The following is a 26,883-nucleotide window of genomic DNA, read 5'->3' as shown; positions in this document are numbered from 1 at the left end:
ATTATGGGTTAGACATAACAGAGACTGTCCTGATCTTGGATGTTTGAACTATTTTTCCTACTTCCATCCACATTTTTTGCTCTCGATTTTATCCAGTGAATCTTACAATAGGCAACCAATTCCTGTCTTTAAAAGATCGAGTGTTTATATGTGGAATGGGAGAAACTTAACAGAGGACAATAGGGGAGGGGAAGGGGAAAAATAATTAAGGAGAAGGAGGGAGGCAAACCACAAGAGACTCTTAAATACAGAGAATAAACTGAGTGTTGACGGGGATGGGGAGAGGGGAAAGTGGGTGATGGGCATGGAGGAGGGCACTTGTTGGGATGAGCACTGGGTGTTGTATGGAAACCAACTTGACAACAAACTATATTTTAAAAAAGGATCAAGTGTTAGAGGAAAAGAAAGCATCTTGGGAGATTCTCAAATAATTTGACTCCTTAAAACATTTTTTTAATTGAAAACTCAACTGCATTTCACATTTCTAAGTAAATTGATAACATACACAAATATGGAGTTTATAATTATCACAGAAAGGAATTTTTCACCCATAGCAAAGACCCTGACCTAATGCATCATTGGGCATGCCCGAATGCATCCTACAGAGCCAGCACCCCACCACTGACGACTCTCTGCCAAGAGTCAAGATTCTGCTGACACTGCCTGATTCTTTCTCTAAATCTCTTGGGGGACAGTAGTGCTCCCACCTTCCTTCTTGGCATGTTTTCAAGGGAAGACATTGAGGGACACTTATAAAGAGATGTTGAGCTCATCCATGCCTTTGCATGAATTAAACGTCCACACAACTGACTTCTCCTACCGGTTTGGACACTTAAAATGTTTTTATTAACCGTTTTGGAAAGAACTCTTCTTGAGTACTTAAAATAGTCTATCTCTTATTAAACAAACCACACCAGGCCAGTTTAACATTTTCTCAATGGTTGAGGATTGTCATTTGAAAACTCGTGGTGATGGTCTTCTTCCTGTATGGGAATGTTGATTACGGCGGGCACGGGGAAGAGACACTGAGTGTGCCGGCCCCACGTGGTTCTGGCCACCATGATCTCCAGGTCTGTGTCGTTCTGCCATCCTCTCCCATGTCGGCTCGTGGGTAGTTTCTGCTTTTCTTCATGGTCCCACTCGGGGACAGCCAGCTGCTCTCTCCAGGGTGGGTGTTAATCTGCTGAAGGCAGGAAAGTAATTTAACCATACTCTTCTGACCTGCATACGAACATGAAAAGACTTTGAAAGACCATCTAGTTTCTCCTACTGCTACAAGGTTTGCATTCTGCAGATATTTTAGGGCTATTTGGAGGTTCTTAGACAACATTTATGATTGCTCCCATCTCCCCATAAATTTATATTCTGAGGTTGAGGTTTGCTGAAGCGGTGCCACTCTGAAGGAAATTCTCACCTGTGTTTAAAGGGAAAGTGATAAGGAGACATATCGGAAGAGCCTCACAGGCTGGTCTGGCCTCTCCCCATAACTGTTCGGGAAAGTGCTCCCCTGCACCATCATGAGTGTGCATCACAGTGCACTGGGTGCAGTGGGATCACACACCAGGCTCCATGCAAGAAAGGGGATGTGCTCCGCCCTGCCCCGGGCACAAGTATTCAGTGCACCTGTCCACTTCCCCCTTAGTTGTGGTGGGAGGGGGGAGTTTTCCCTTTCAGCTTCCCTTCTACACACCAGATGTCCAAGTTCCGTGCCTCCTGTGCAGAGGTTTTCTGTAGCCTTCAAACCCTTGACAAAGGATGGTGCGAAGGTGCAGGCGGGAATATCAGATGAGGGGGAGTGGTCCACTCTGCTGCTGGCTTCCCCTCGAGCCTCCTGCTTGGAGGACGCCCTTGGAGAGGGACACCGTGTCTCTCTTTGGCCCTTCCCAATGGAGTGCACATTCCGCCCCCTTTCTGGGGAGGGCCCCTCTGTTGGTGACTGTCCGGACTGGCTAATGGGACTGATGAACTCCCAGGGCTTTAGGCCCCTCCCCCCAGAGGGGTGAGGAGTTGGAATACATTGAAAATGTCCCCGTCTGCTGCCCCAGGCTCACAGCTCAGGGGACCCTTCTCACGCTGCTGCACAGGCCCTGATCTCAGGGTAGCTTCCTCTCCTGGGCCCTTCCTCACCACCCCCACGTCCTCTGCAGTGGCAACACTGTGCTGGCGCTGGGCTTCCTACAGTCAGCAAACATGAAGCTGGAGCTCCCCGACAGCTCCACCCTGCGTGTGGTTCAAGGGGAACATTCCTGTCCTTCACCAGAAACTCTGAATCCTAACCACTCCCTGACTTCCTCGTTTGTGCTCCGTCTTCTGACACAGAGATTGTGAAAGTGGTGAAGCCACTTGGGATGACAGCACAACAGTTTCTCAAAATGTTAAACTTAAATTTGCATGTGACACAGTGGTTTCCCTACTAGGGATCTACCTGGAAAAGTGAGACCATAGGGCCATGGGAGACCCTTCATGCAAATGTTGGTAGTTGTGTTATTCATAATATCCTGACAGCGCAAGCAATTCCAGTGTGCGCCAACTGTGAATGAAGAAACAAAATGCGTTAATCCCATGCAATGCAGTATTATTCAGCAACAAAAAAGAAAACATGCAGATACGTGCTACACTATGGTTGAACCTGGACAACATGCTCAGTGAAAAAAGAAGCCAGAAAGTTAGACACAAAAGAATACCTACTGTGGGATCCCGTTTGTAGGAAATGTCAAGAAAAGGCAAATCTAGGACATAATGTCCTTTAGTAGTTGTCTGGGATGGGGGGGTGGGGGTGGGAAAGGACTATAAACAGGCAGGGAAATCCTTTTGGGATACTGCAAATGTTCTAAAATTTAATATGGTCGGGGCCCCTGGGTGGCTCCGTCAGCTAAGCATCTGACTCTTGATTTCGGCTCAGGTCCTGATCTCACAGCTCAAGAGACAGAGCCCCACATCAGGCTCTGTGCTGATAGAGATGGAGTCTGCTTGAGATTCTCTTCTCCCTCTCTCTCTGCCACAGCCCCCCCTCCCTCTCAAAATAAGTAAACTTACCAAAATGACCTTCCTTTAAAAACAAAACAAAACAAAACTTGATGTGGTGATAACTGTACAACTCTATGTACTTCTGTTGGGTTGTAATTGTGTGTGTGTGTGTGTGTGTGTGTGTGTGTGTGTGTGTGTGTGTGTTTGATAATACAAACATATGTGTACGAGCCCCCCCCAAAAAAAAACTCATGCCGACCTGAACCTCAGAATATGAATTCATGTGGAAATAAGGTCTTTGAAGATATAACTAGTTAAGATGAAGTTGTAGTGCACAAGGGTGGGTCCTTAATCCAATGATTGGTGTCCTTGTAAGAAATCCACATGAAGACACAGGAAACCCTTAAGGAAGAACATGATGTGAAGTGTGGGCAGAGAGAGGAGGGCTTTGGCCACAAGCCAAGTAGCACTGGGGCCACCAGAAGCTGGAAGAGGCAGGGAAAGAGTCTTCCCTAGAACTTCAAAGGGAGCGTGGCACAGCCTTCACCCTGATTTAGGACTGGCCTCCAGAACTGTGGAAGAACAGGTTTCTGTTTCTGGAAGCCACCCAGCTCACGGTGATTTGCTACAGCTCTCCTAGAAACCTCACACAATGGCCATGCCCATTCACCTGTGCACTCAAACAGGTGAATATTATGGCATGTAAATAAGACCTCTGAAAAGCTGTTGTTATAGGTTAACATTTTTCTTGAGGTGACTAGAGGGAGTGAGTGATCAGCACTGAAGGTGGGAGCTCCTGCACCAGTCTGGCTTCCCCTCAGCTGTGCTGGAAGGGGGATCTCACCACCACCATGGATGAAATGCGGGGCCCACGGTGCTGCTGCCCCTCAGTTAGTCTGTCCACCCCACGCCTCCTTATCTCCGCCACACACCTGTGACTGTAGAGGAACTTCGAAGTGTGGGTTCCCCCATGGGTGTCCAGGGTACAGAGCCGGGAGACTTCTCACTTGCTGTGGTGTCTCCGGCCACTCTGGTACGCCGTGGGGGAGGACGGGACCCAGCGTGGGCAGCCCTAGAAGAAGGCACAATGTGAAGAAACACTGGAGGGATTTACTTGGCCAATAAAGTACACAAGTGTGAGCTTGACCTTAGAAATCAGGATGGGTGTTTCTTCCCATGATGGTGGAAATGAGGCAAAAAAAAAATATTTTGGTTATTTTTCAGATCCTCTTGGTCCGTTTTGAGAGCATCTGATTCCCTTCTCATGTTTTTTTTTTAAATCTTTAAACATCTTGTGTCTCATTGCTTTATAGTCTGCATCTGATCATCCTGCGTCCGAAGCGTTTGGGCTGATGCTCAGTTTATGACACCTTGTTTCCTCACGTGCTCTACGCTTTGGTTTGTGAGCAGGCATTCGGTTTACCTGGGAGAATTCCAATGGGCCTGGACTGAGCATGCCTCCCACTGGGGTGTGTGTAGAGTTTCTTTTGCTAGGACATTTGACCCATGGCCAAAGTAGGAACACCAGCATATTGACCCTTTAGCATGAATTCAAACCCAACCTACGTAGAGTCAGACCAGCTATGGATTTTCCGGGGAGACATTTTTTTCTTCACAAGCCAAGGCAGTGTGCTTCTCCTCTCTCCAGCGTGGATCCCCTAGTCCTTGGTGTCGGCACTTCTCCGAAGGGAGAGCCCTTTGAGGAGCCTGGTTTGAAGGTCCCACTTTCAACTCCCTGCCTCCAACATCATAATACCTCTGGCCTTTCAACACTCACTTCTGCTCTGGCTCCTGGGATTTCTCTCACTTTCTTAGAAGCTTAGTGTGCCTTGAAAAGGATGTGTGTCCTGTGCCACCCTGTGTTTCTCAGCGGTGTGTGAAATGGGAGCAGGGTCCTACATCATCCAGCATATTGCTGAGAATGAAGGTCTTTAGATTCATTTTGAGGTGGGAGAGAGGAAACTTGACAAGTTTCACAAGGAAAGCTTTCTGTTTTCTTGGTGAATCGGGAAAAGGTGGGTCTGAGGTCTCTCGGTGATGGTGACGATTATAACAACTGTGGGTATATCTAGAAGTCACTCCAAGGACGGGTCAGCGGTGATCTGGGCCCTGACCTAAGTTGCTCGATAAGGTTTCAGAGTTCCACAGTTGAGTGCGATATTAGAAACTGTCATTTACTGGAAGCCACCTCTCCTGTCTATTCAGCAAGTGAAATTGTCTTCCTGTGTGACCTAGGGGACATAGGCTATGTTCCATGGCCTACATGTGCCCTTGACGGGCTTGGAAGAAAGCAGCACCCCTGACTATGAAATCACATGGCAACTTCTGAATGAATGAGCTTAGGGCTCATTTCATCAGGTTATGCTTTTCTGCCACCTTGCCTCTTTTCTGTTCACGATTTGTCCTCAGCGGTTTCATGAATACACTTATTTTCAAAGAAACACCTATTTTTTAAAAATGTTTATTTATTTTGAAAGAAAGTGCATGTGAGTGGGGGCGGGGGAGAGAGAGAGATTGAGAATCCCAAGGAGGCTCCCCACTGTCAACGCAGAGCCCGACGCAGGGCTTGATCTCACAAAACCGTGAAGTCATAACCTGAGCCGAAACCGAGAGTTGGACACCTCACCCACAGAGCCCCCCAGACGCACCCTGCAAGGAAACACCTCTTTAAGCATGATTTATCCGAGTGTTGTGGTGGGAAATCAAGGATCCTGCTTTCCCAAATAAGTCCTGTCTTTCTTGGATTTTCAGTTCCTGCCATGATAACGTCCTATCCAAATACGACCCTGGCCACTCAGGGCCAAAAGAAGGAAATGAGCTGCGCGGCCCACGGCGAGAAGCCCATCATCGTCCGCTGGGAGAAGGAGGACCGCATCATTAACCCCGAGATGGCCCGGTACCTCGTGTCCACCAAGGAGGTGGGGGAGGAAGTGATCTCAACCCTGCAGGTAAGACACGGCAAACCCGCAGGTCAGCCTCTAACTTCCTCGGCAGAAGGAAGGGGGTGGGGGGCTGTGGGTGATAAACCGCAGGACTACAGTTTCTCTCCTGCTTCTTACAGCAAGATTCCTGAACAGCCTGCACAAACAGTGCCTGACCTTCAGTGTTGCTAAGAAAAAAATTATGAACATGGCAGGGAACCCAATAGTAGTAAATGCCCTCCCCCTCCAAAAATGGTAGAAATTGAGTCTCTCAATGATAGTCAATCCCAGAAAAATGGCATCATATGCTGTGCACATGTCTTCACATCCTGTAAAAAGAAAAAAAAAGTTGGATGGGCTTTCTAAAGAAAAATGGTTAGCTTTCTTGGAAAAATCTAACATAAAAGCTTCGGTCTTTCATATGGGATCACAAAAACTAGAAAAAGTGTTGTAGTGCCTTAGATTTTTTTTAGTACTATTGGTTGTTAACTGAGTGGTGTTTTTAGTAGGGGGAAAATGATGCTGTAGTCAAAACATAGGGGGGAAAAAGCCTTGTGTTTGAAACACTGATATCAATTCACTCACAGGTCCAATCCTGAAGTCCTTCCAGAGAGCACTCTAATGAAGGTCCTATAGGACCACGCATTTACTGCAGGATTTATTGACCTGCTTCTTTAGGCACTCTGGATACCCTAAACACACACCATGAGAAAAAAAATACGCATATGTGTGGAGTGTACATCAACCTGACCATGGCATGCTACATAAATTACACATTCAATTTAATGAGCCAGCTGATGTTGAAAATGTCCAGAGAACCTGTCCATCTACACTGTTACAATGTACTGAAATGATTTGCTCTCGGTGTGTGTGTGTGTGTGTGTGTGTGTGTGTGTGTGTGCGCACGTGCATGCTGGGGATAGGAAAGGTAGGAATGGAGAGATTTTTGTAGCCAAAAGCTCTTTTACTTGTTCTTACTCCAGGCTATCGGATAAGATGGATTTCTTTTTGCTTTACACATAGATTTTGCCAACTGTTAGAGAAGATTCTGGCTTCTTCTCCTGTCATGCTATCAATTCTTATGGGGAGGACCGTGGAATAATTCAGCTCACAGTGCAAGGTAGGAAGGAGAACAAATTGGGGGAAAAACGCGGATTTTGGGACAGTAAGTGATGAGATTTTCCAGTGATGGGCCCAGAGCTGATGGCCAAGGAGGAATCCTTAAAGATATCTTTGGTGCAAAAAGGTGACTTTATTAAAGCACAGGGACAGGACGCGTGGGCAGGAAGAGCTGCACTGGGGTCCTGATGGGGAATTCATTCTATGCCCTCAGGTTGGGAGGGGTCAGGGATAGAGTAAGTCTCCAAGGTATTTTGGAAGCAAGGTTTCCAGGACTTTGAGGAGCTAGCTGTTGCTAGGGAAACGCCATTTATTACCGTTTAATAAAACCTCAGTCATGAGACCCTTCAGATGTATATCGGGGGGCCATAAGCTCGGAGTAGGATTGCAGCATAGATGTTGGGGCAGTTGAGATAAAGGAAAGTCGACTGACAGGGTCTTCGAGGTTGGGATCATGTTAAGCTAAGGTTCTTTTTTGCCCTTTAGCAAAGTGTCCTCACTGAGGCAGCCGAGCTCCTAGGAGGTCACTCTGCGGGTCTCAAGGACACGTCAGTGGGCTGTGGGCAGTGAGGGGATTTAACTGTTCATTTGCCTTTGCTTCTCACATCACCGTGTCCAGCACTTAAACCCCTTTCCTTTGTTCTTGGGCGGCCAGGAGTGTCCGAGGAACATCACACATATTCCACCAGGGCGTGGGAAGGGGGTGCTGCCTGTATTTTGCCCTCAGCTTGCCCCATGCCCCCCCATCCGTAAGTGTATGCCCAGGCTCAGACCCCTGTGTGGGTTCAGCTTGGTACAGAACAGCTTCTGATTCCCATGCTGAATTGCACAGAGTTGGTGTTAAAACAGTATCTTGCATTGGCCGTGATGATGCCGAGGTGCAGCCCCCAAAACACAGGGAGCAAAGTCCTCAAAGGAATTGGGTCAGATGACCCTGCGGGCCCCCAAAATGCATCGCCAGGTGTACCTGGTTAGTTCAATTCTAGGAATCTGTATGCAAAACGGTAAAAATGACCAGGGAAGTTTAGCATTTGAAGTCCAAACGTTTTTTTGAGTTAGACATTCCGGACCAGAAGAGCGACACCTGCTTTGGCCCGGCCCTGCGATAAAAGCCTGCTACACAGCCCCGCTGTACACATCGGCATTTGGGGGGAAAGTGGAATTTCTTTTCTGTGCAGTGCGATTGGGGAGGGAGGGAGGCTTCCAGGTGAAAGCGTCAGCCTCCGTCAAAGGCTGACAGAGCTTTTCAGAGCCGTACTCCACATTTCCACCTGTGTCCTCTGTCTGAGCCATGTTTGAACTAACCCCGGGTTTTCCTGTCGATTGCACAGAGCCCCCAGACCCTCCCGAAATTGAGATCAAAGATGTGAAAGCACGCACAATCACCCTCAGGTGGACCATGGGGTTTGACGGCAACAGCCCCATTACTGGCTACGATATTGAATGCAAAAATAAATCAGGTAAGCCCTTGATTTCCCCCAGCTTCATTTCCACTTCAGAAAGTCCTGTGTTTGCTCTCCTTTGTTATTTATGATTACCTGTAAGAGTAAGCCTGGACTCCACGGAAACTTAGAGGGGGCTCTTTTCACCTGGTTTGTCTCTCTTCCTGCACAAAGCACTCCACGTGTCCTTTCTGGTGCGGGGTGTGTGTGTGCAGGGACCCATCTGTGCCCCTGAGCCCCATCCTTTCTCCCCGGGCCCTGGGCTTGCTCTCTGCCCGTCACCCTGGTGTCCCTGCCAATTTCCTGCCCCTCTTGCTGTCCCTCTCATGCTCTCTATGGGGACTCTGGCCAGAGCCTGGGCTTCAGCTGTGCTCAGAGTCCATGGGCCGAGTCCGGGCAGAGACAGGAGAGCTGCTCCCTGTGGAGACAGCACGGAACCCCCTGGGGATGTCCTCGGAAAGACGCCAGGACAGGCCGGCACCCGTTGCTCCCGCATCTCAGAGCATCACCTGTTTGCTCCAGGCCCACATTCGGCCAGGTTGGCAGGTCGGCAGCGCGAACATGAGTGAAACAGACCCAGTGTCAGAAGCATGACCGGCGTGTCCCCTTTTCTCCTTAAAGGGATCAGGAATGCCAGGGCCACCTGGAACCTTATGATCCACCAGGCCTAGGGGAGAACGCCTCCCTGTGGCCTCTGGCAGGAACTTTTCCTGCGTCTCACCAACGAGATGAGGAATCACAGCGGCGCCAGCATGTGTAGGGTTAACAAAACCCTCGCACAGGACAAGTAGCCTTATCGCTTCCTTTCTGGCCACCAGGACGTTAGGTTACACTGCCTGTGATTTACATAGTATCTTGAGCTGAAGCCCTGGTGAAAACTGAAGCTGGCAGCGAGTGAGGAATGTTTCAGGACGAGCGAGCAAGGGGCAGGCTGAGCTGCGAGTGGCAGGAGCTGGAAAGGACAGCTGAGGGTGGAGTGTCCCTGAGGCAGCGCGTGAAAGCTGAGAGGAAGGTGCTTCACCCTCGAGAACAGTGGTTTTAGAAATAGCATTTGAGACTTGCAGGACGCAGCTGGGCTAGGAATGCACACAGGGGCAGCTTGTGACCAGGGCCACAGCAGACACCCAGCAGGGAGGCCACAGGAGCCTGTGGCCTGGGGGAGCCCAGGAGAGGCCAGCTGTGGCTGCCTGGGGCACTGTCACCAGTGGACGGGACAGCCAGCACAGGCTGGAGACAGTGCTGGCCCAAACAGGGTCCTTCAGGAACAGGGAGAAATGGGTTTCCAGGGCCAGAGGGCAGAGAGGAGCCCTGCCTTTGTCCTAAAGACACGGGTCAGGAAGGAGCCCGGGCATTTCAAGGTCTGACATGCGCGTCTTGGAGGAAAGGAAATACTCCTTAAGGAGGGAGGTATGTGCTAGCAGAGAATGGCCCAGACGCTGATGGTGACAGTGAGCTCTCCGGAGTAACGCACACGCACATCATGGGGACAGTCCACAGAGTCTCTGGGTGGGGGAGGGACGGCCCTGCCAGCCTCCGGCCGAGCACTGACCGCGGGACCCCGGACTTCTGTGCTCTTCGAACAGGTATCCGGGGGGCTCCCAGGGCATCAGGTCAGTGCCTTGTCGTCTGCAGGGGGTTAGTCATGTCCAGGTGCTGGTGACAGTCCAGTGGTCCCAAAACATGTCCTGGCTCCGCTGCTGGCCCTGTATCCAACTAGCTGCCTTCGCTGGTCCCGGGCCCTCAGCATCTCCTTGTGACAAGAGTCCTTCAAAGGCCACAGGCTGCCTTCTGGCTGGAGAACCCCTGCTTCCTGGACCACACGGTCCCCATGCTTACCTTACCTGCTCCCTAGACCCCACACCCCACGTCACCTTCTCAAGGATGCATTCCCGGCTCTCGTGCTCCTGCACCTCCTTTCCTGGCTGGGCTGCGGTGGGCCATCATGGAGTTACGTCCGTGATTGTGGTTTGGTCATGTTTGTTTCCTTCTCCCAAATTTACCAACAGTTCCTTTTATTGCCTCTGGGTGTCGAGTCAGGTTAGAAAAGCGTTCTCTGCCGTCAGACTATAAGACAATCCCCCCTGCTCCCTACATGCATGGTTTCTTTCTCTTTCACTTTAAAACTGGGATTTCACACCCATTCGGGATTGATTCCTGTGTAGGCTGGGAGATTCAGATCTAGTTTGACCTTTTTCTGGATGGGACCCTGCTGCCCCGACATGATTTTTTAAAAAGTCCACCTTCCCCCTGTAGTTTCGATGTCACTTTGATCATGTACTGGCTTTCCATGTGCACCTGTGTCTGTTTCTGGACTTCTAGTCTGTGCCATTGTTCTGTCCATCTCTGCATCCGCACCAGACTGTGGTAATCAGGCAGGCTTTGCGTTTTCACTTCCGGTGGCCCTGGTTCGCCCTTATAACATTTCCTTTCTGTGTTTTCTGAGCTTTCTATAGATGAGGCTGTTAGGATCGAATGTCCAGCTCCATTACGAAAAATGTTGGCATTGCCATTGGGACTGCATCAGATTTGTTAACTACCTTAGGGAGGACTGACGCTTTTATGATGTGGTCGTGGGTTGGATTTCAACCACCAAGAAGGAATGTTGACATTCTAACTTCTGCCACCGCGAAATGCCACCTTCCATGGGGTTGGGGCCATCACAATTGTGACTGCTGGTGGGCGGGTCAGCTCCCCTGGGCTGGAAGTCTGTGTGCCACCAGATTTAGTTTCACCCAACCCGTTTCTCCAACACCTAGAGCAGCACTCAGCACACTGTGGGCACCCAGTGTGTATTTGGTGAACTCTCTTTGACAAGGAAGCTGCTCTATAAAACACTTTCCCTGGTGTCTGGCACATGGTAAACCTTTACGAAACGGCAACTTTTATGTGCACACAGTGCTTATGAATCGAATGCCTCTAAAACTGCGGTGTCCTCCACTTAAGAATCCTCGGTGCCCCCCAGGAGCCCCGTAAGTTCCCCAAAGGCAGGAACCCTGGGATCATGTGCCCCTCAATCCCAGCATGGAACATGCATGATGGGAGCACTCAGTAAATACTGGTGGTGCTTAAATCACGTGCCACCCAAATCTAAGAATCACCTCCGCAGCGTTCCCAAATTATACACTGATCGGGCTCTACATACACCGGTGGGAGAGCTGGGACCTGGCTGTCGTCGGTGTCCGTCCTCTGTCACTCACAGCCACACACAGGACCCACCTGGTGGCTGAGATGCTCACACAGACGTGGGGCATGTCAAACCCGGTTTGAGTTAGAACGAGCCCCAGGAGAGTGACTGGGGAACACCCCGGACTCCATGACCACAGGTCTCCAGCAGGGCCCTGCAGAGCCTCCACCTCTTTCAGTGTGAAAGGCCAGGAGGAAAAAGCTATCTATGTTGGCCGCAGTCAGGAAATGTATTCACTGCCACCAAAGCATGTTAGGCTGGGCTTTTCTTGTATTAGCTGCTTCCTCGTTAGATTTTGGGTGTATCAAAGGGACAACCATAATTTAAGGTAGTGCAATTTATAAGCTGAGTACATAGAAAACTTATCCTTCAAATTGCAGCTTAAATGTCACTTCTTCCAGGAAGCCTTCCCTGACCACCCATTTCATAGCGTGCTCTTTCATCTACTCATAGGACATCCTATATGCCTTGGAACATTTGGTGGGCTTCTGACTACTTATTTAATCCCTGGGTCCTCTACTGGGAAGATATTTAGGATCTGTCTCTCCTTCTGGGCAAGTTGTCCCTGTGAGGGCTCTCTTGGCCCCTTGGGGGTCCCCTGCAGTCCCCATGCAGCCCTGTGCTATGAGCCTGCATCTCCTACAGCGAGAATCTCACAAATGAGACTGTACTAAACGTCTGTTAACGGTTGACTCTCCTTCTCTGTTGTAAGTAGTGAAATCACACCCAAAAGTCACTTTCCTCTACTCTTTGTTAATTTACATGTTGCTGTACGTTGCGTTCTTGACAGAGCGGGTCCCTGCAAGTGGCCGTTCCATCTGTGCTTGGCCAGTCCCAGCGGCGGGAACTCACTAGCCCCAAGAAAGCACCAATCTCCCATGGCCCAGCCGTGACTGTCAGGATTCTTGCTTTTCTTCCCCCAGCACAGACCTTCCTGAGTCCGGTGGTCCTCTTCCCACCCCTAAAACCTTTGGTCAAATGCTATCCCTTCCAGGATTTGAAGACAGACGACTCTGGGTTTTCTGTGGGGCAGGAAAAAGCAAATCTCCCAAATTCCTTTACTTCTATCTCCTGCGAGCCCCTCCCAACCATCTCCATCTGTCCGTGTCAGTGTCATTGAGTTCACTCCACGTAGGTCAGCTGGTTCCATTGGCTGCTTTGGCTTCCACGTCACTTGGTTCCTAATGGCCACTGCTCCTCCAGACGGACACAGGGAACCCTTCTCCTGCCAGCTCCCGCAGCTCGCCCCGTGTGTGCGGCCAGCTCAGCACCTCACTCCCTTCCCCTCGTTGGAAGACAGCCTGCCTTGTGCCCACCTCCTCTCTTCCGGCATCTGTCTCCTTCTCCACTGTGTCCCACACTGGTGCCCATCAGGGTCCAGTGCTTGGGCACAGTCGCTTGTCCCACAATGTAACCATTGGGCCCCGCAGGAAGCCCAAACTCTCTTATGCAGGTAGGTGCCATCTTCCAGAACCTTCTTCTTTCTCCAGCTTCCCTTCTCCCTGTCAGCCCGAGGACACTCTCCTCCATGAGGAAGACAGCAAAAGAGGTTTTCCCTATGCCCTACGTCTCCTTCTATTCACTAATGCAGTGGGACTGTTCCTTCTCTAAGATGCCCCTTAATTGTTTTTCTTTTTTATAATAGTTTATTGTCAAATTGGTTTCCATATAACACCCAGTGCTCATCCCCACAAGTGCCCCCCTCCATGACCATCACTCCCTTCCCCCCACGCCCTCCCCCTTCAGCCCTCGGTTCGTTCTCAGTATTCAATATTCTCTCATGGTTTGTGTCCCTCTCTCTCCCCAGCTCTCTTTCCCCCTTCCCCTCCCTACGGTCCTCTGTTAGGTTTCTCCTGTTAGACCTATGAGTGCAAACATATGGTTTCTGTCCTTCTCTGCCTGACTTATTTCACTGCGCATAACACCCTCGAGGTCCATCCACTTTGTTACAAATGGCCAGATTTCATTCTTTCTCATTGCCAGATAGTACTCCATTGTGTATATGTACCACATCTTCTTGATCCATTCATCAGGTGATGGACATTTAGGCTCTTTCCATGATTTGGCTATTGTTGAAAGTGCTGCTATGAACATTGGGGTACATGTGCCCCTATGCATCAGCACTTCTGTATCCCTTGGGTAAATCCCTAGCAGGGCTATTGCTGGGTCATAGGGGAGCTCAATGGATAGTTTTTTGAGGAACCTCCACACTGTTTTCCAGAGTGGCTGCACCAGTTTACATTCCCACCAACAGTGTAGGAGGGTGCCCATCTCTCCACACCCTTGCCAGCATCTATAGTCTCTTGATTTGTTCATTTTAGCCACTCTGACCGGTATAAGTTGGTATCTCAGTGTGGTTTTGATTTGTATTTCCCTGATGATGTGTGACGCTGAGCATCGTTTCATGTGCCTGTTGGCCATCTGGATGTCCTCTTTGGAAAAGTGTCTGTTCAGATCTTCTGCCCATGTCTTCACTGGATTATTCGTTCTTTGGGTGTGGAGTTTGTGAGCCTCCTAATTTTTAAACGTTCAGTGTCATGTTGCCTGCAGAAAAGCCCTTCTGGTCACCCTCGTGCCTCTTCATCTTTGGGCTCTAACAATGAATGCTTCTTTAGATCAAGTTCACTTTTCTTAAGTCTGTCCTTGGTGATCTGCCCACCCTCCGACTTAGGGTTTTGGACCCCCCAAACGGGGCTCCCCAGAGAGCAAGCTAACCCTGTACAAGCACCCTGGTGCCTGTGGGCAACCTCAGTCCTTTCCCACAGGGATTGCTTGGAATTTCAGAGGCAGGAACATGACCAGGAACTTCTCCATCTCTCTGGGGCAGGTCACTTTGTCCAAGAACACTTCTGACGTCCTCTGTCTAAACCATCGCACACAGCCCTTCCAACCCTCTTTCTACATTCATTCTTGGCTACATTCATTCTCGGCCAGAGGCCCCTCTCTTGCACTTGGCTAAACTCCTCATCAGTCAGCCAAGTCATGCGCTTGTCAGAAAGCCTGCATCTGAATGTAAGAGACTTACAGCACATGTCTGGAGATTGAAATCCAGGCTCAGAGTGTCCTGCCGAGAATACGTGGAGGTCAGATGCTACAAGAAAACGACCTGGGCCTTCAAGGCAACACAGGTGAGGTCAATGCCCAGCTCCACCTGTTTCTGGACCTTCACAATGAAAATAAAAATCCCTACCTTACCAGGATGTTATTATAACTCAAATAAAGCACTCCAAACTCTAGCCGTGCATCAGAATGACCCATAGGGAGACTTTTTAAAAAATTTTCTTAATGTTTATTTTTGAGAGAGAGAGAGAGAGAGAGAGAGAGAGAGAGAGAGAGCAGGGAAGGGGCAGAGAGATGGGGAGTCACAGAATCCAAAGCAGGCTCCAGGCTCTGAGCTGTCAGCACAGAGCCCGATGCAGGGCTCAAACCCATGAACCTTGAGATCATGACCTGAACTGAAGTCAGACGCTTAACTGACTGAGCCACCCAGAGAACGGCTTTTTACAAGGGCAGCTTCCTGGGCAGCATTACCCAGTGATGCTGATTCAGTAGGTCTGAAAGTGCAATTGCAAAAAGCTCTAGGGTATTTCCAATGCACCCACACATCTGGGGACTGCAGGAGTCCCATTTGTAAAGTGCCCAGCGCCATGCTGGGTGACCAGGTGCTACTCCACAAACGTGAGTTCCCTCTGCTGCTGGTTTTTCTCTGGCTGCTGCCTCCTTCTCGGGGAGGCTGGTCTCTGAGGGCTACAACACAGGTTTTCTTCCCTCTGACCTCCCCTTGTGTTCACCCAGTGCTGGACACAGAGAGAGTGGTTCAGACAGGGACCCTGGCAGCCACTGCTCTCTGTGTCTGAGCTTCTATGAGGGGCTCCCCTTCTGAAGCTTTTGTCCTGTTTGCACTCTGGCAACGCTGTCCCATCCCTTGGCTCTCCTGCCCCCGAGGGAGCAGCTCCCCACTCCTGCTAGATGCTGGCACCCTGAGCATCTCCTGCAAGTTCCTCTAGGCCCACCCACACCTTGGTAAATAGTCCCTTGTGAGTGATCTCCGATCTTCCAGCGTGACTTACAAACCCTCCTTACACTGCATTTGTTCTCTGCATCCAGCAGCACCGCCCCCGTCCTGCGCCAGGCAAGGAGACCTGTGATAAATTCCCCCTGACAATTTCGTTTCCTGCCCTTCCTACCCATGCCCTTAACCCGTCAGCACTCTCCACGCGTGCCTGTGTCCCAGACCTCTCGGATTCCCAGCATGCATTTCTGTTTGTGACTTACCCCTGAGTTTCTTTATTTTGTCTGTGGTCTGCCCTTTCCGGTTGTATTTGCATTTCAGTTAGGGTTTCCATCCTCCCAAGGGCCAGGATCGCTCTGTGATTGTTTGCAATGCCCAGTGTTACATTTTCCAGCACACTTGCTAATAATCCACATCCTGCCTGTCCGCATGCCAGCACCTGAGATCAGAAGCAGCATTTCCCAACCCTGTCCCGACTCTTTTCTCCTGGGTAGTCACCTCCTTGTTTTTATTCCTCCTTTGATGCCATGTCGTTTGCCAGAGGGTGTCTGGGGGATTTAACTACACTTTCTTCTCCTACTCAACTCAGTTACTTTCAAATCCTCCAGGATAAAACATTCTTTCTCATCTTTTTGACCTTTAGCTCAAAATCCATCCTGTGTTGTTTTGAACCTTATTCTAATAATTGTGATCATTGACATCATCCTTTTCCTCTGTCAAAGAGTAAGAACTGCAAGAAAGAAGCTAAAAATGCTGCCCCTTCTTCAAGCATCTTGGGCTTAGTGTCCATGACCCACTGCCTTGGCCATGCCCCATTGGACTATTCATGAGTTGATTGGCAGGAGGGGGCAGTCAGTCAACATCACTATGCTTCCTCAGGCTCTCTGCCTCCTCCCAGACACATTCTCAGTGAGGATGGCCATGTCTTCACTGACCTGGCAGTTCCAGAAACCTCCATGTGACCCCAGCAGAGCCATCAACCACTACAAGTATCTATTTCCTTCTGGGGCTGGTTAGCTACTTTCTCTGCACCTTACAGTGCCTGGGGGTTCTTCTTTTGTTCTAGACGTCTTCTCCAGAAGGCTTGGCTCTCTTCTTGCAGGACAAGGCTTATAACTACATGTCAGGCCACTGGCACTGAATCCCCCCGCCTCGGGGTCCTCTGATGAAACACATTCTTCTCTTCCACCATTTGAATTTTTGCACCATCTTCTATGTCAATGTTCTTCCATCTTCAATCTTTTTTTTTAAATTTATAGTTTATTGTCAAATTGGTTTCCATAGAACACCCAGTGCTCTTCCCCACAAATGCCCCCCTCCATGACCATCACCCTCCTTCCCCTACACCCCTCCCCTTTTAGCCCTCAGTTTGTTTTCGGTATTCAAGAGTCTCTCATGATTTACCTCCCTCTCCCTAAATTTTTCCCCCACTTCCCCTCCCCATGGTCCTCTGTTAGGTTTCTTCTGTTAGACCTATGAGTGCAAACATATGGTATCTGTCCTTCTCTGCCTGACTTATTTCACTTAGCATGACACCTTCGAGGTCCATCCATGTTGCTACAAATGGCCAGATTTCATTCTTTCTCATTGCCATATAGTACTCCATTGTATGTATAAACCACATCTTCTTGATCCATTCATCAGGTGATGGACATTTAGGTTCTTTCCATGATTTAGCTATTGTAGAAAGTGCCGCTATGAACATTGGGGTACATGTGCTCCTATGCATCAGCACTTCTGTATCCCTTGGGTAAATCCCTAGCAGGGCTATTGCTGGGTCATAGGGGAGCTCAATGGATAGTTTTTTGAGGAACCTCCACACTGTTTTCCAGAGTGGCTGCACCAGTTTACATTCCCACCAACAGTGTAGGAGGGTGCCCATCTCTCCACACCCTCACCAGCATCTATAGTCTCTTGATTTGTTCATTTTAGCCACTCTGACCAATGTAAGTTGGTATCTCAGTGTGGTTTTGATTTGTGTTTCCCTGATGATGAGTGACTCAAGTGATAGTTTTCCTTTTAGGTGGAATGGATATTTATCGTCAGTCTTTATTATGCTGTGTTCTATGATAAGCTACAGCATTCCAGGGCCACCCTGAAGAAACCTATTTTTGTACAAGGTCCAGAAGACCTCTTACATTTACAGCTACCTTTAGGCAGAGCAGGCCTCTAAACATCCATGCTCATCATTAACGTGGAAGGGGGAAGCGAACACACAGCTCAGAGGTCTGTGTGTTTGCCATTTATGTACTCATCTGCTAAACATGCATTTATTATGAGTTGTCTGCTATGGACCTGGCACTGTGAAAACACTGGGGACACGGCATTGAACACAGCGAGCATGCTGCCACGGTGCTCAGAATCCAGCAGGGAATGCAGAATCTCAGTGAGATGCCTGCAAGTGACTGTCACCCTAGAGGCCCTGGGGGCTGTTGGAGGACAGAAACAGCATCTCCGTCCACCGCCTTCTTTCTTCTCCCACAACTGATGTCATCTCTTGATCCCTCACCCTTAGCAACCACCCAAATGTTTTCTGAAATAAGAACTCTTTACTCCTCATTGGTTGAAGCCTTAAAATAATCAGGTAGGAACTGTCACCTATCCAATGATCCCTCTTCCTATGGGGCATGTGTTTTTGTTAATACTAGCTGTGATTGAATAATAATTTCTACGATAATTCTATGAAAGTAAATGATGATGCTGGAGACTGAGACTCGTTTTCATGGAGGTATTTCACGTTCACCACTCTGTTTCTGGAGACAGAAGGATCTGATGTGGCTGGAGGTCTTGCTGGTCTTCAAATGACTTTTAGAACCAGGAATTGGGGGGGCGGGGATGGGGAGCAGTGTCCAAACTGTAATTCCATTTACTGTTCTGTACAATGAGTGCCTTGCTGTGGCTGTTCACCACCTCACTGACATGTACCTCCACTGCGTGCACTTCCCTCCCTCATATCTGTCAGTGCACACATTGGGTCGCCCCAGACGTCCCCCGGGAACTCAGCACCCACAGCTCTTGTCCCCCTCAGCATGGGCAAGGAGCATGTGATGGCCCCTCTGGTGGCCAGCCTGCTGGAACACTGGGAATATTGCTTTAAGAATTCACTTTGAGTTGTTAACTTTTCTTTCTTCCCTTCCTCCTTCCTTTCTGTGTGTGTGTGTGTGTGTGTGTGTGTGTGTGTGTGTGTGTGTCTTATTCCTACTTGTGAACGTTCAAAGGCAGAGAAAAAAAACTCACGTCTCTATCTCTTCTTTTTTGAAAAACAAAACCCAAAAGACTCCTGGGATTCTGCTCAGAGAACCAAAGATGTTTCCCCTCAGCTGAACTCGGCCACCATCATTGATATCCACCCTTCCTCCACCTACAGCATCCGCATGTACGCCAAGAACCGGATTGGCAAGAGCGAGCCCAGCAACGAGCTCTCCATCACCGCGGACGAGGCAGGTGCGTGTGACCGGGCCAGGCCCACACCCCAGAGCCCCGGAGCTGGCTCTCAGGGCTCAGGCGGCCAACACAGAACCAGGCCTTTGCCTGCACCTGGTGGAGGCCTTTGAAGAGTTCCCTGCATAGCGCCAGGCACCGCTAAAGATGCTGTGCTTTGCTCCTACTTTGAAGGCACAGTTCTTCAAATAGGACTTCGTTCAGGGTTCTCATATCCAAGAATTAAATGACAGACATAGAAGACTAACAATATGGTGATATTTAAAGAGCTGTTAAATTGCCTTTTGTAGCTGTAATTGTTTACAATTGCCTCTTACGGTTTACAGTTTACTTTTACAATTGTAAAAGCTGCCATTTTTACAATTCCTTGGTTTGGATGCATGGAGTCCCGGCAGACATGAGAGCCATGAGTGTAGGTCTTGCCCAGGGCCTTATGCAGCCCAGGTGTGGGAGGATGGCTTCACTAGGAAATGGCAAGAAAACACTGTGCCTGAGGAGTTGGGGGGACAGTGGTAGAGGATATTTTATTGGCTAGAAATGTCAATATTTCTATAGCAAACTTTATTATTCTTTTTCCTATTACAAAGAATTTCATAGTCAGTGTTGAAAATTAAGAGGCTAGAGATCAGCATTTTGTAGAAGGTAAAATAGCTTCCATAATCCCACCTGTGAACATGGGGATGCCACCTAGTAAATCAGTCATCACACCCATGCCTGCGTGCACGGTCCCTCACACACATGGCTACGGGAGGGTGAATTAACCAGTTTGTAGAGGACTGAGCAATTAGTTAGTGCTCAAGAAAGCTGACTGTCAACACACCTCGCAGGAGAGAGGGAGAGGCAAGCTGCCATTGAGCTCCTCTGGGGAAGGAAAGTTAAGGAACCAAGACGGAGCTCATCTCTCAGGAGGAAGAATGTTCAGCCCCCAACCTAGCTTTTCTTTCCCCGCCTGAGATCAGAGCTAATCAGCTATGACCGCTGCAAGGAAGTTGGAAACTTAGTCTCAGATCCCTTCTTCCTCACCAGGTTTAAGAGGACCATTCCCAAATGAGTGAGCATCCACAGGAGATGTTTCAGCTTTCAGCTGGGGAATTGGGGTCGTTCTTGACTTCCTTCCTTCCACGCACTTCTCTTGGGCCCTCATTGGTGGCCTTCCGAAAAGATCTCACTCTTACACACCCCTTAAGTACGTGTCTGTGACGCATGATGATACCTTCCACTGTCTACGTCACAAATCCCATCTTATTAGACATGTCAGTTTTCCATTTCTTATTACTACAAACACCGCTGCGATGAACATCCTTTCTGGTATATTTTTTGACACTTGAGACTGTAGTTTTTAGGTGCAATTCCAAGAAGTAAGGTTGCTGGACCGAAACAAATGCAAACGTTTCATTCTTCTCATTGCGTCAATACTGTCCTCTCTCAATACTGGGTTGGAATGGACAGTTCTCGAATGAGGGATGAGCGCTTTTCCTCAACCCAGGAACACGTCAGTTCTTGAAAATTGTTTTTAAGGGCAGGGATGGGGTAGCTTTATGCTTGAATGTCTGGGGTTGAGCCAATTCTATGACTTAGAAACTCGGCCTGATTTCTCATCTGCAAAATGGGTGTAATGATGGCTTTCTCCTCCTGACCACTAACGTGTGGGTGATTGTGGGGGAAGGGAATCTGTGAAAGCACTGTGTGTGTCTCAGAAACAAGTGAGAAATGCGTGTCAACACGGTCCCGCAGAAATAGACTTTTATTTAAATATTTAAACAGCACACTAACTTCCTGGAATGTCATCCCGTTGTGTAGTCAGGGGAGATACAGTGCCCCTCAAAATGTGATCTTTGACATGAGGCTCAAACGTCTCCGGCCCCATCTTGACACCTTCTCAAGAAAATGGTATGTCCTGTGGTGCTTCGGGGGACGCTGCTCTGACTGCCGAACCCGGCTCTGGCTCTCCGTGGCATCCACCAGCGCCGGCGGTTGCCATGGCAGCGTGTGTTTCCGGGCAAGGTGGCCGGGTGAACAGCCGCTTGGTCCCGGCTCGCAGTACACCTGCCCGGCACCCCTGCGGACACCCGGACGCAGAAGCCACCTCTTTGGCCTCCTGGATTTACATTGCGCAAGGGCTGCTGGCAGCCCCCACCCCACCCCCAGAGCCTGTCTCATTTACCGTTCAGAGCTAAGGGGAAATGCAAGGAGAGGAGCAGGTAGAACGAAGTGAAGCTGCAAAGCAGAATCTGTATCTTCTTGGTGCATAGGTTTTGTGGCTGAAATCTTTAAAAGCGGGTTTTCTCCAGTGGTTCTGTCGGTTGAGCGTCCTACTTCCGCTCAGGTCAGGTCGTGATCTCGCGGTTCATGAGCTGGAGCTCCACACCAGGCTCGCTCCTGTCAGTGCAGAGCCCGCTTCAGATCCCCTGCACCCCCCCCCCTCCGCCTCACTCCTGCCTGCATGGTCGCTCTCTCTCTCAAAATTAAATTTTAAAAAAACATTTAAAAAATAAAGCAAAAATATCGAGTTTTCTCCAGTGTGAACTCACATGGAAAGAAAGGCAACTGTCCTGACCAAAGATGCCCTCATCAGAACTGCCGGCAGTGGCCACAGGTCACTGCTGCTTACCAGCAGGGATGCCCAGAGGCACGTCTTCTGGGAGTAATTTTCCCCTCCAGGTGACCATCTGTAGTGCCCATTTTCCCTAAGAAAAAAAGAGGCCATCTCTCAGGCAGGGAGAATTCTCAGATGGAAACTTCTAGAAGCTATAGACCCACTCATTTTTGTAGTGATACAGTGCCCATGTCTGAGGTAGCAGGGGACATCTCTCAGTACCCAGCTGGGTGGGGAAATGAGCAGTGAGGTGGTTAGGGTCCCTCTCCCCCTCCCCCTCTACTTCGAAGCTACACTTGACTTCCTCTGGCCCTTTCCTGCCTCCCACCTGCCGTCCTCTGCATGTGTGCTGAGTCCTCTGTCTGGAAGGCCAACCAAGTTCTCGTCCCCCTGGATGACATTAGTGCCTCATCCCCAGCACCAAGTAGGAATCCTTCGGACAGTTGCCTTGAGGCATATCCTCGTCTCTCCATGGACCTCTGTGTCTTGGATGATGCTGTGACCTCCTCGTCATCAAGGGCTGCGTGTTCCTCAGGTCTCACTCCTCAGGTGGATCTGGCATGAGGCAGATCTTTCATGCAGACCTTACGTGGGAGGAATATTCATGAAGGTGCCTCACAGGATTATGTTAGAGGCTCTAAGAGGGATCCCGTGTGTGTGCACGATGAGGATATTTCTGCCCTGGAATGTCGAAGGGCCTCCTAAGAGGAGAAAAGGAGAGGGGCGCCTGGGCGGCTCAGGCCATGCTCTCACGGTTCGTGGGTTCGAGCCCCGTGTCGGGCTCTGTGCTGACAGCTCAGAGCCTGGAGCCTGCTTCGGATTCTGTGTCTCCCTCTCTCTCTCTGCCCTTCCCCTACTTTTGTGCGCTCTCTCTCTCTCTCTCTCTCTCTCTCTCTCTCTCTCTCTCTCTCGCTCTCTCTCTCTCAAAAGTAAATAAATACAAATTTTTTTTAAAAGCTTACAGATCCCTCATGTAGGCCCTAGTGGGAATTTGCTTTCTGGATTCCTTGTTGCATCTTCCATCACAAAGCTCAGTGAAATGGGAATCCTGCCATGCACACAGCATCCTTACTTAATGTTAGAAAACAGCATGGTTCCAATGTCACAATACCAAGTGTGTTTTCATGTGGGGGCTCACAGATGCGTGGTCATGCACCCTCGTGTATACTTGACACACACAGGGGTCTCACCGTCTAGAGATGTCTTCCTGACTTCCCTCAGCAGCCCCTGGCCACTCAGAGAAGAGAAGAGAGAGGAAGTGGAGACACAGTTAAGAGGTAATGGGATTAGGTCCTAATGGACCGGAAGTTCCTCCAACACGGATCACTGTGTCACGTCCACGGCTGAGCCTCACCCAGGACCAGCCTCCCCATTGGCAGCCCTGAGGGTCATGTGTCACCTAGTGCCTGTGCCCGAGTTTGGGCTGGCTGATGCCTTCCCTGTTTTCGTTATGAATCCGCGCACAGAATGTGGATATTCGGTTATGCAGGAGCTCACTGAGAAACTGCTGATTTTTTTTCAGACGCATCAGAGGAAAGGTCGGGATGACAGAAGGGCCACCACATGGAGTCGTTGGGTTTCCACTCGATCTGGAGCCAAGTTAACAGCCCTGTGCACTAGCCTCGGTCACATTTCAGAGTAGCAAGTTCTGATCTAAAGGAAGAGTTTCCTCAATGTGCTGAGCTGGGGACTGAGGGCTTAAAGAATAAAATACACCCACACATAACAATAAACATGAAGATCAGTGCACAGGAGGGCCCGGTGTGGCATCAGCTGTGTTCTTCAAGAAGACGGTCAAGTGCACAGTGTCTGCCCACTGGGAAGAACTGGGCTCCTCCTGCCCCTGAGCTGTTAGCGATCTGCCTTCATGGCTGCCATATTTCTCCAGCTGCCTTGCTGTCCCTCATTCAGGTCTTATATTCATTCACTGGCTAACCTAGAATGTTCTAGAATGATTTGGAATGTCCTTCCCCCTCCTCCCATTACCTCCTCATGTGTTGGGTCAAATAACCTCTCAATGAGTCCTGCCCTGACCCCCCAATATTTAAAGTCCAGCCCACTGCCCGCTCAGGCACACTAGGTTCCCTCCCTCCCTCCACATTCTCCTTTTTAAAAAATAGCATCACTCACCATCCACGTGGCATATAATCTACCAATTTATTTTGTTTGTGATCTATTTTTGGTCCCTCCCACAATGTCAGCAATAGTTGTTTGTTTGGTTCATTGCTATATCCAAACCTCCTAGAATAGTGGTTGGCACATAATAAGTATTAAATTAAAAAATTAAATTAATAAGCTATTCTCTTGATAAATAGTTATTAAATGAATTCCCTTTTTCCTCATGTAGGGGTCAACTGTCCTTTGTTTAATTTGGTTTTTATTATTAAAAACTGTCTTTGTCTCCTCCTGGAAAAGAACATTGCTCTAACCCTGACACCTCCATAAGAAGCGAACACGTGGCAGAATTGTCCAGCTGCCCCTCAGATAAGTTTTATTTTTTATTTTTTATTTTTCTTAAGTAGGCTCCACACCCATCATGGAACCCAGTGTGGGGCATGAACTCAGGACCCAAGCTGAGATCAAGAATCAGACACTCAACAGACTGAGCCACCCAGGTGCCTCACCTCGGGCATTTTTAAAACCCCTTTTTATACCTAATCCTCGCCTGCTTTTGGACCTACGCAGAGTAAGCCCTCAGTAAATTCCCCAATAAGGGAACCAAAGATGGAACCTTGGAACAGATTCCCACTGGGATGGTTCAGCCGGGATAAATTTTGATTTGGCTCCAAGACTCCAAATAAAGCCAGGAGATGACTTTGTGGGGGAGAGAATATCTCAAGGGCAGAGAGGAGTGCCAAAGCTGGTGTCTTGATTTCACTGATTGCAAGTGAGAGAGAGGACCGTCCATGGAGACCGTCCATTGAGCCACAAAGGTCAGCAGGAGACAGGACAGGAGCTGGCTTAGGAGGCAGGGATGAGAAGCCAGCCCTGGTGCCCGGAAGAAGAAATCAAGAGCAGAGCCCCGCGTGTCTGGCATTAGGAAGGGTCTGTCATCACTGTGTCTTGAGCCAGACAGAATTAGTAAAAGCTTCCTTGCCTAGAAAAAACATGAACTGTAAATAGCATTTTCACTGATTATCATTTTATGGATTGAACAGTTTGGGCTTCTGTAGAAATACAGAGAGTATTTATTTTGGAAAAATCACATTCATTCTTAATTCTTACCTCCCAGCTTGCAAGAAAAGGCTAAACATTCTGGTTTTAAAAAATAAGAAGACCTATGAGTGCAAACATACGGTATCTGTCCTTCTCTGCACTCATAGGTCTAACAGGAAAACAGGAGAGACCTAATGGAGAACACGGGGGAGCAGAGGAGGGAGAGAAAGTTGGGGAGAGAGAGGGATGCAAAACTTGAGAGACTATTGAATACTGAAAACGAACTGAGGGTTGAAGGGAAAGGGGGAGGGGGGAAAAGAGGTGGTGGTGATGGTGGAGGGCACTTAAGGGGAAGAGCACTGAGTGTTGTATGGAAAACAATTTGACAATAAAATATTATGGAAAAAAATAAAAATAAAAATAAAAATAAAAAAGAGAAACTATGCTTTCTATATATAGAAATAGCTTCAGTTCAAGAGCATGTAAATAAATTCCTGAATGTCAGATGGCAGCAACAATTTTCAAAGTTAGTTAAATAAATGAGTACCTAATGGTTGATCTTGAGTACTTTTGGCATTTGGGAATTCAATCTGCCTTGGATTCTGACTTTACAGAAATCCTCTGTTTGCTATGAGATGAAGACTCAGGGACTAATTACAGCTCAGGAAAGCATGCAAATTCCAAAGGCAGGCTAATTTTTTTTAATAAACGTTTTTCCTATAATACTTTAGAAACTTCAAGTGGAAAATTCTGTGCCCAAACAAACAAAAATGTGTCCTAATTTAACTGGGCGTGGCTCTAATGTGTGTGTGTGTGTGTGTGAGTGTGTGTAGGTTCTATTCTTTCGACCTTTGTCTTTGACATTGTTTCTATCCCTTTATTTGTTTTTAATGCTTGTTTATTTTTAAAAGAGAGAGGGAGAGAACATGAGTGGGGGAGGAACAGAGAGAGGGAGACACAGACTCCAAAGCAGGCTTCAGGCTCTGGGCTGTCAGTACAGAGCCCCAGGCGGGGCTTGAACCCAAAAACTATGAGATCATGCCCTGACCCAAAGCCAGATGCTTAACCGACTGAGCCCCCCAGGTGCCCTATCTCTATTTTTAAGAGAGGCGAGGTCCGAAACCTTTGACTTCAGAGAATAGGCCAGCCAATAAATGAATTACTAACAAACCACTGATGAAGCAATGGGCTAAGTAGAAAGGGGTCATGTTCTTAAACATGGTCAGGTTTGTCCTGGAGACAGGGGCGGGGGCCTTCAGAGAGCAAGGGACCAGCCTGGAAAAACACATTCTCCCCCAATTCATGACTGCATCCAGGCCGTTTTGCAAACACTGTCCTCGTGTCTTTGCTTTCAAGCCAGACTAGATGTTGCCGAGGCTGTGAAGCCTGAGCCTGCGGCCTGCCGCACCACAGGCCACCACCCAGACACCCCCGGGGATGCAGGAGGAGGCGCTGCCCCCATGCTGCCTCCCTGCCTCCCGTTCTTCTCAAACGGGATCTTCCCTCACTCTGATTTAGCACGATTAAGTTAAAATAATTCAATACCAGTATAGCTGTCAGACCTCACAACACTTGTTTCAGGAAGGATTTTCATGGACGAACCCCACACTTCTTGATGACCACAGAATTATTAGTGTGAGAGAGATCTGTCCCATGGGCTTTCATTGGAGCCGGTGTCGAAATGACCCTGTGAGCAGAAATCAGGTGCGGAGCTGTGACAACAATTACATCAGCGAGCTGGACACCAGCCCCTCTCTTGGTCCCTGCACTGGAGTGCAATTCAGTGCTAGCACATTCTTTTCATTGGAGAATCATAGATAGATACAAGAGACCTCAGCACCCATGGGGAACCTGCCATCCCCGTCCCCACGACCTGCTGGGGAGAGAGAAGTGTGTTCTGCGTTTCTGCACGTTTCTTTGTCCTTCAAAGCAGGGACTTGCTCTGGACCTGGATCGGGAGGCTGCTCAGCTTGGAGTCTGCTAGGGGAAGACAGTGTACCTGTGTGCCCAGCCCCACAGGGACTGTGACGGCCCCCATGCTGAGA

At 49.0% G+C, this 26,883-nt stretch overlaps 1 protein-coding gene across 1 annotated transcript in view; it reads left to right on the top strand.

The window, feature by feature from the left end:
• Window positions 1-26,883, top strand: part of DSCAM (DS cell adhesion molecule) — a 680,888-nt gene that overhangs the window by 591,665 nt on the left and 62,340 nt on the right. Inside the window, exons 12-15 of the mRNA XM_029938933.1 lie at window positions 5,719-5,915; window positions 6,912-7,008; window positions 8,339-8,467; window positions 18,922-19,089. Coding sequence (XP_029794793.1) covers window positions 5,719-5,915; window positions 6,912-7,008; window positions 8,339-8,467; window positions 18,922-19,089 — 591 coding nt within the window. The remainder of the gene's footprint in view (window positions 1-5,718; window positions 5,916-6,911; window positions 7,009-8,338; window positions 8,468-18,921; window positions 19,090-26,883) is intronic.

Source organism: Suricata suricatta, chromosome 5 (assembly GCF_006229205.1).
Source record: "Suricata suricatta isolate VVHF042 chromosome 5, meerkat_22Aug2017_6uvM2_HiC, whole genome shotgun sequence".
Lineage (NCBI taxonomy): Eukaryota > Metazoa > Chordata > Mammalia > Carnivora > Herpestidae > Suricata > Suricata suricatta.
Note: the sequence above shows the minus strand (reverse complement) of the source record. Positions and strands in the feature narration are given on the sequence as shown.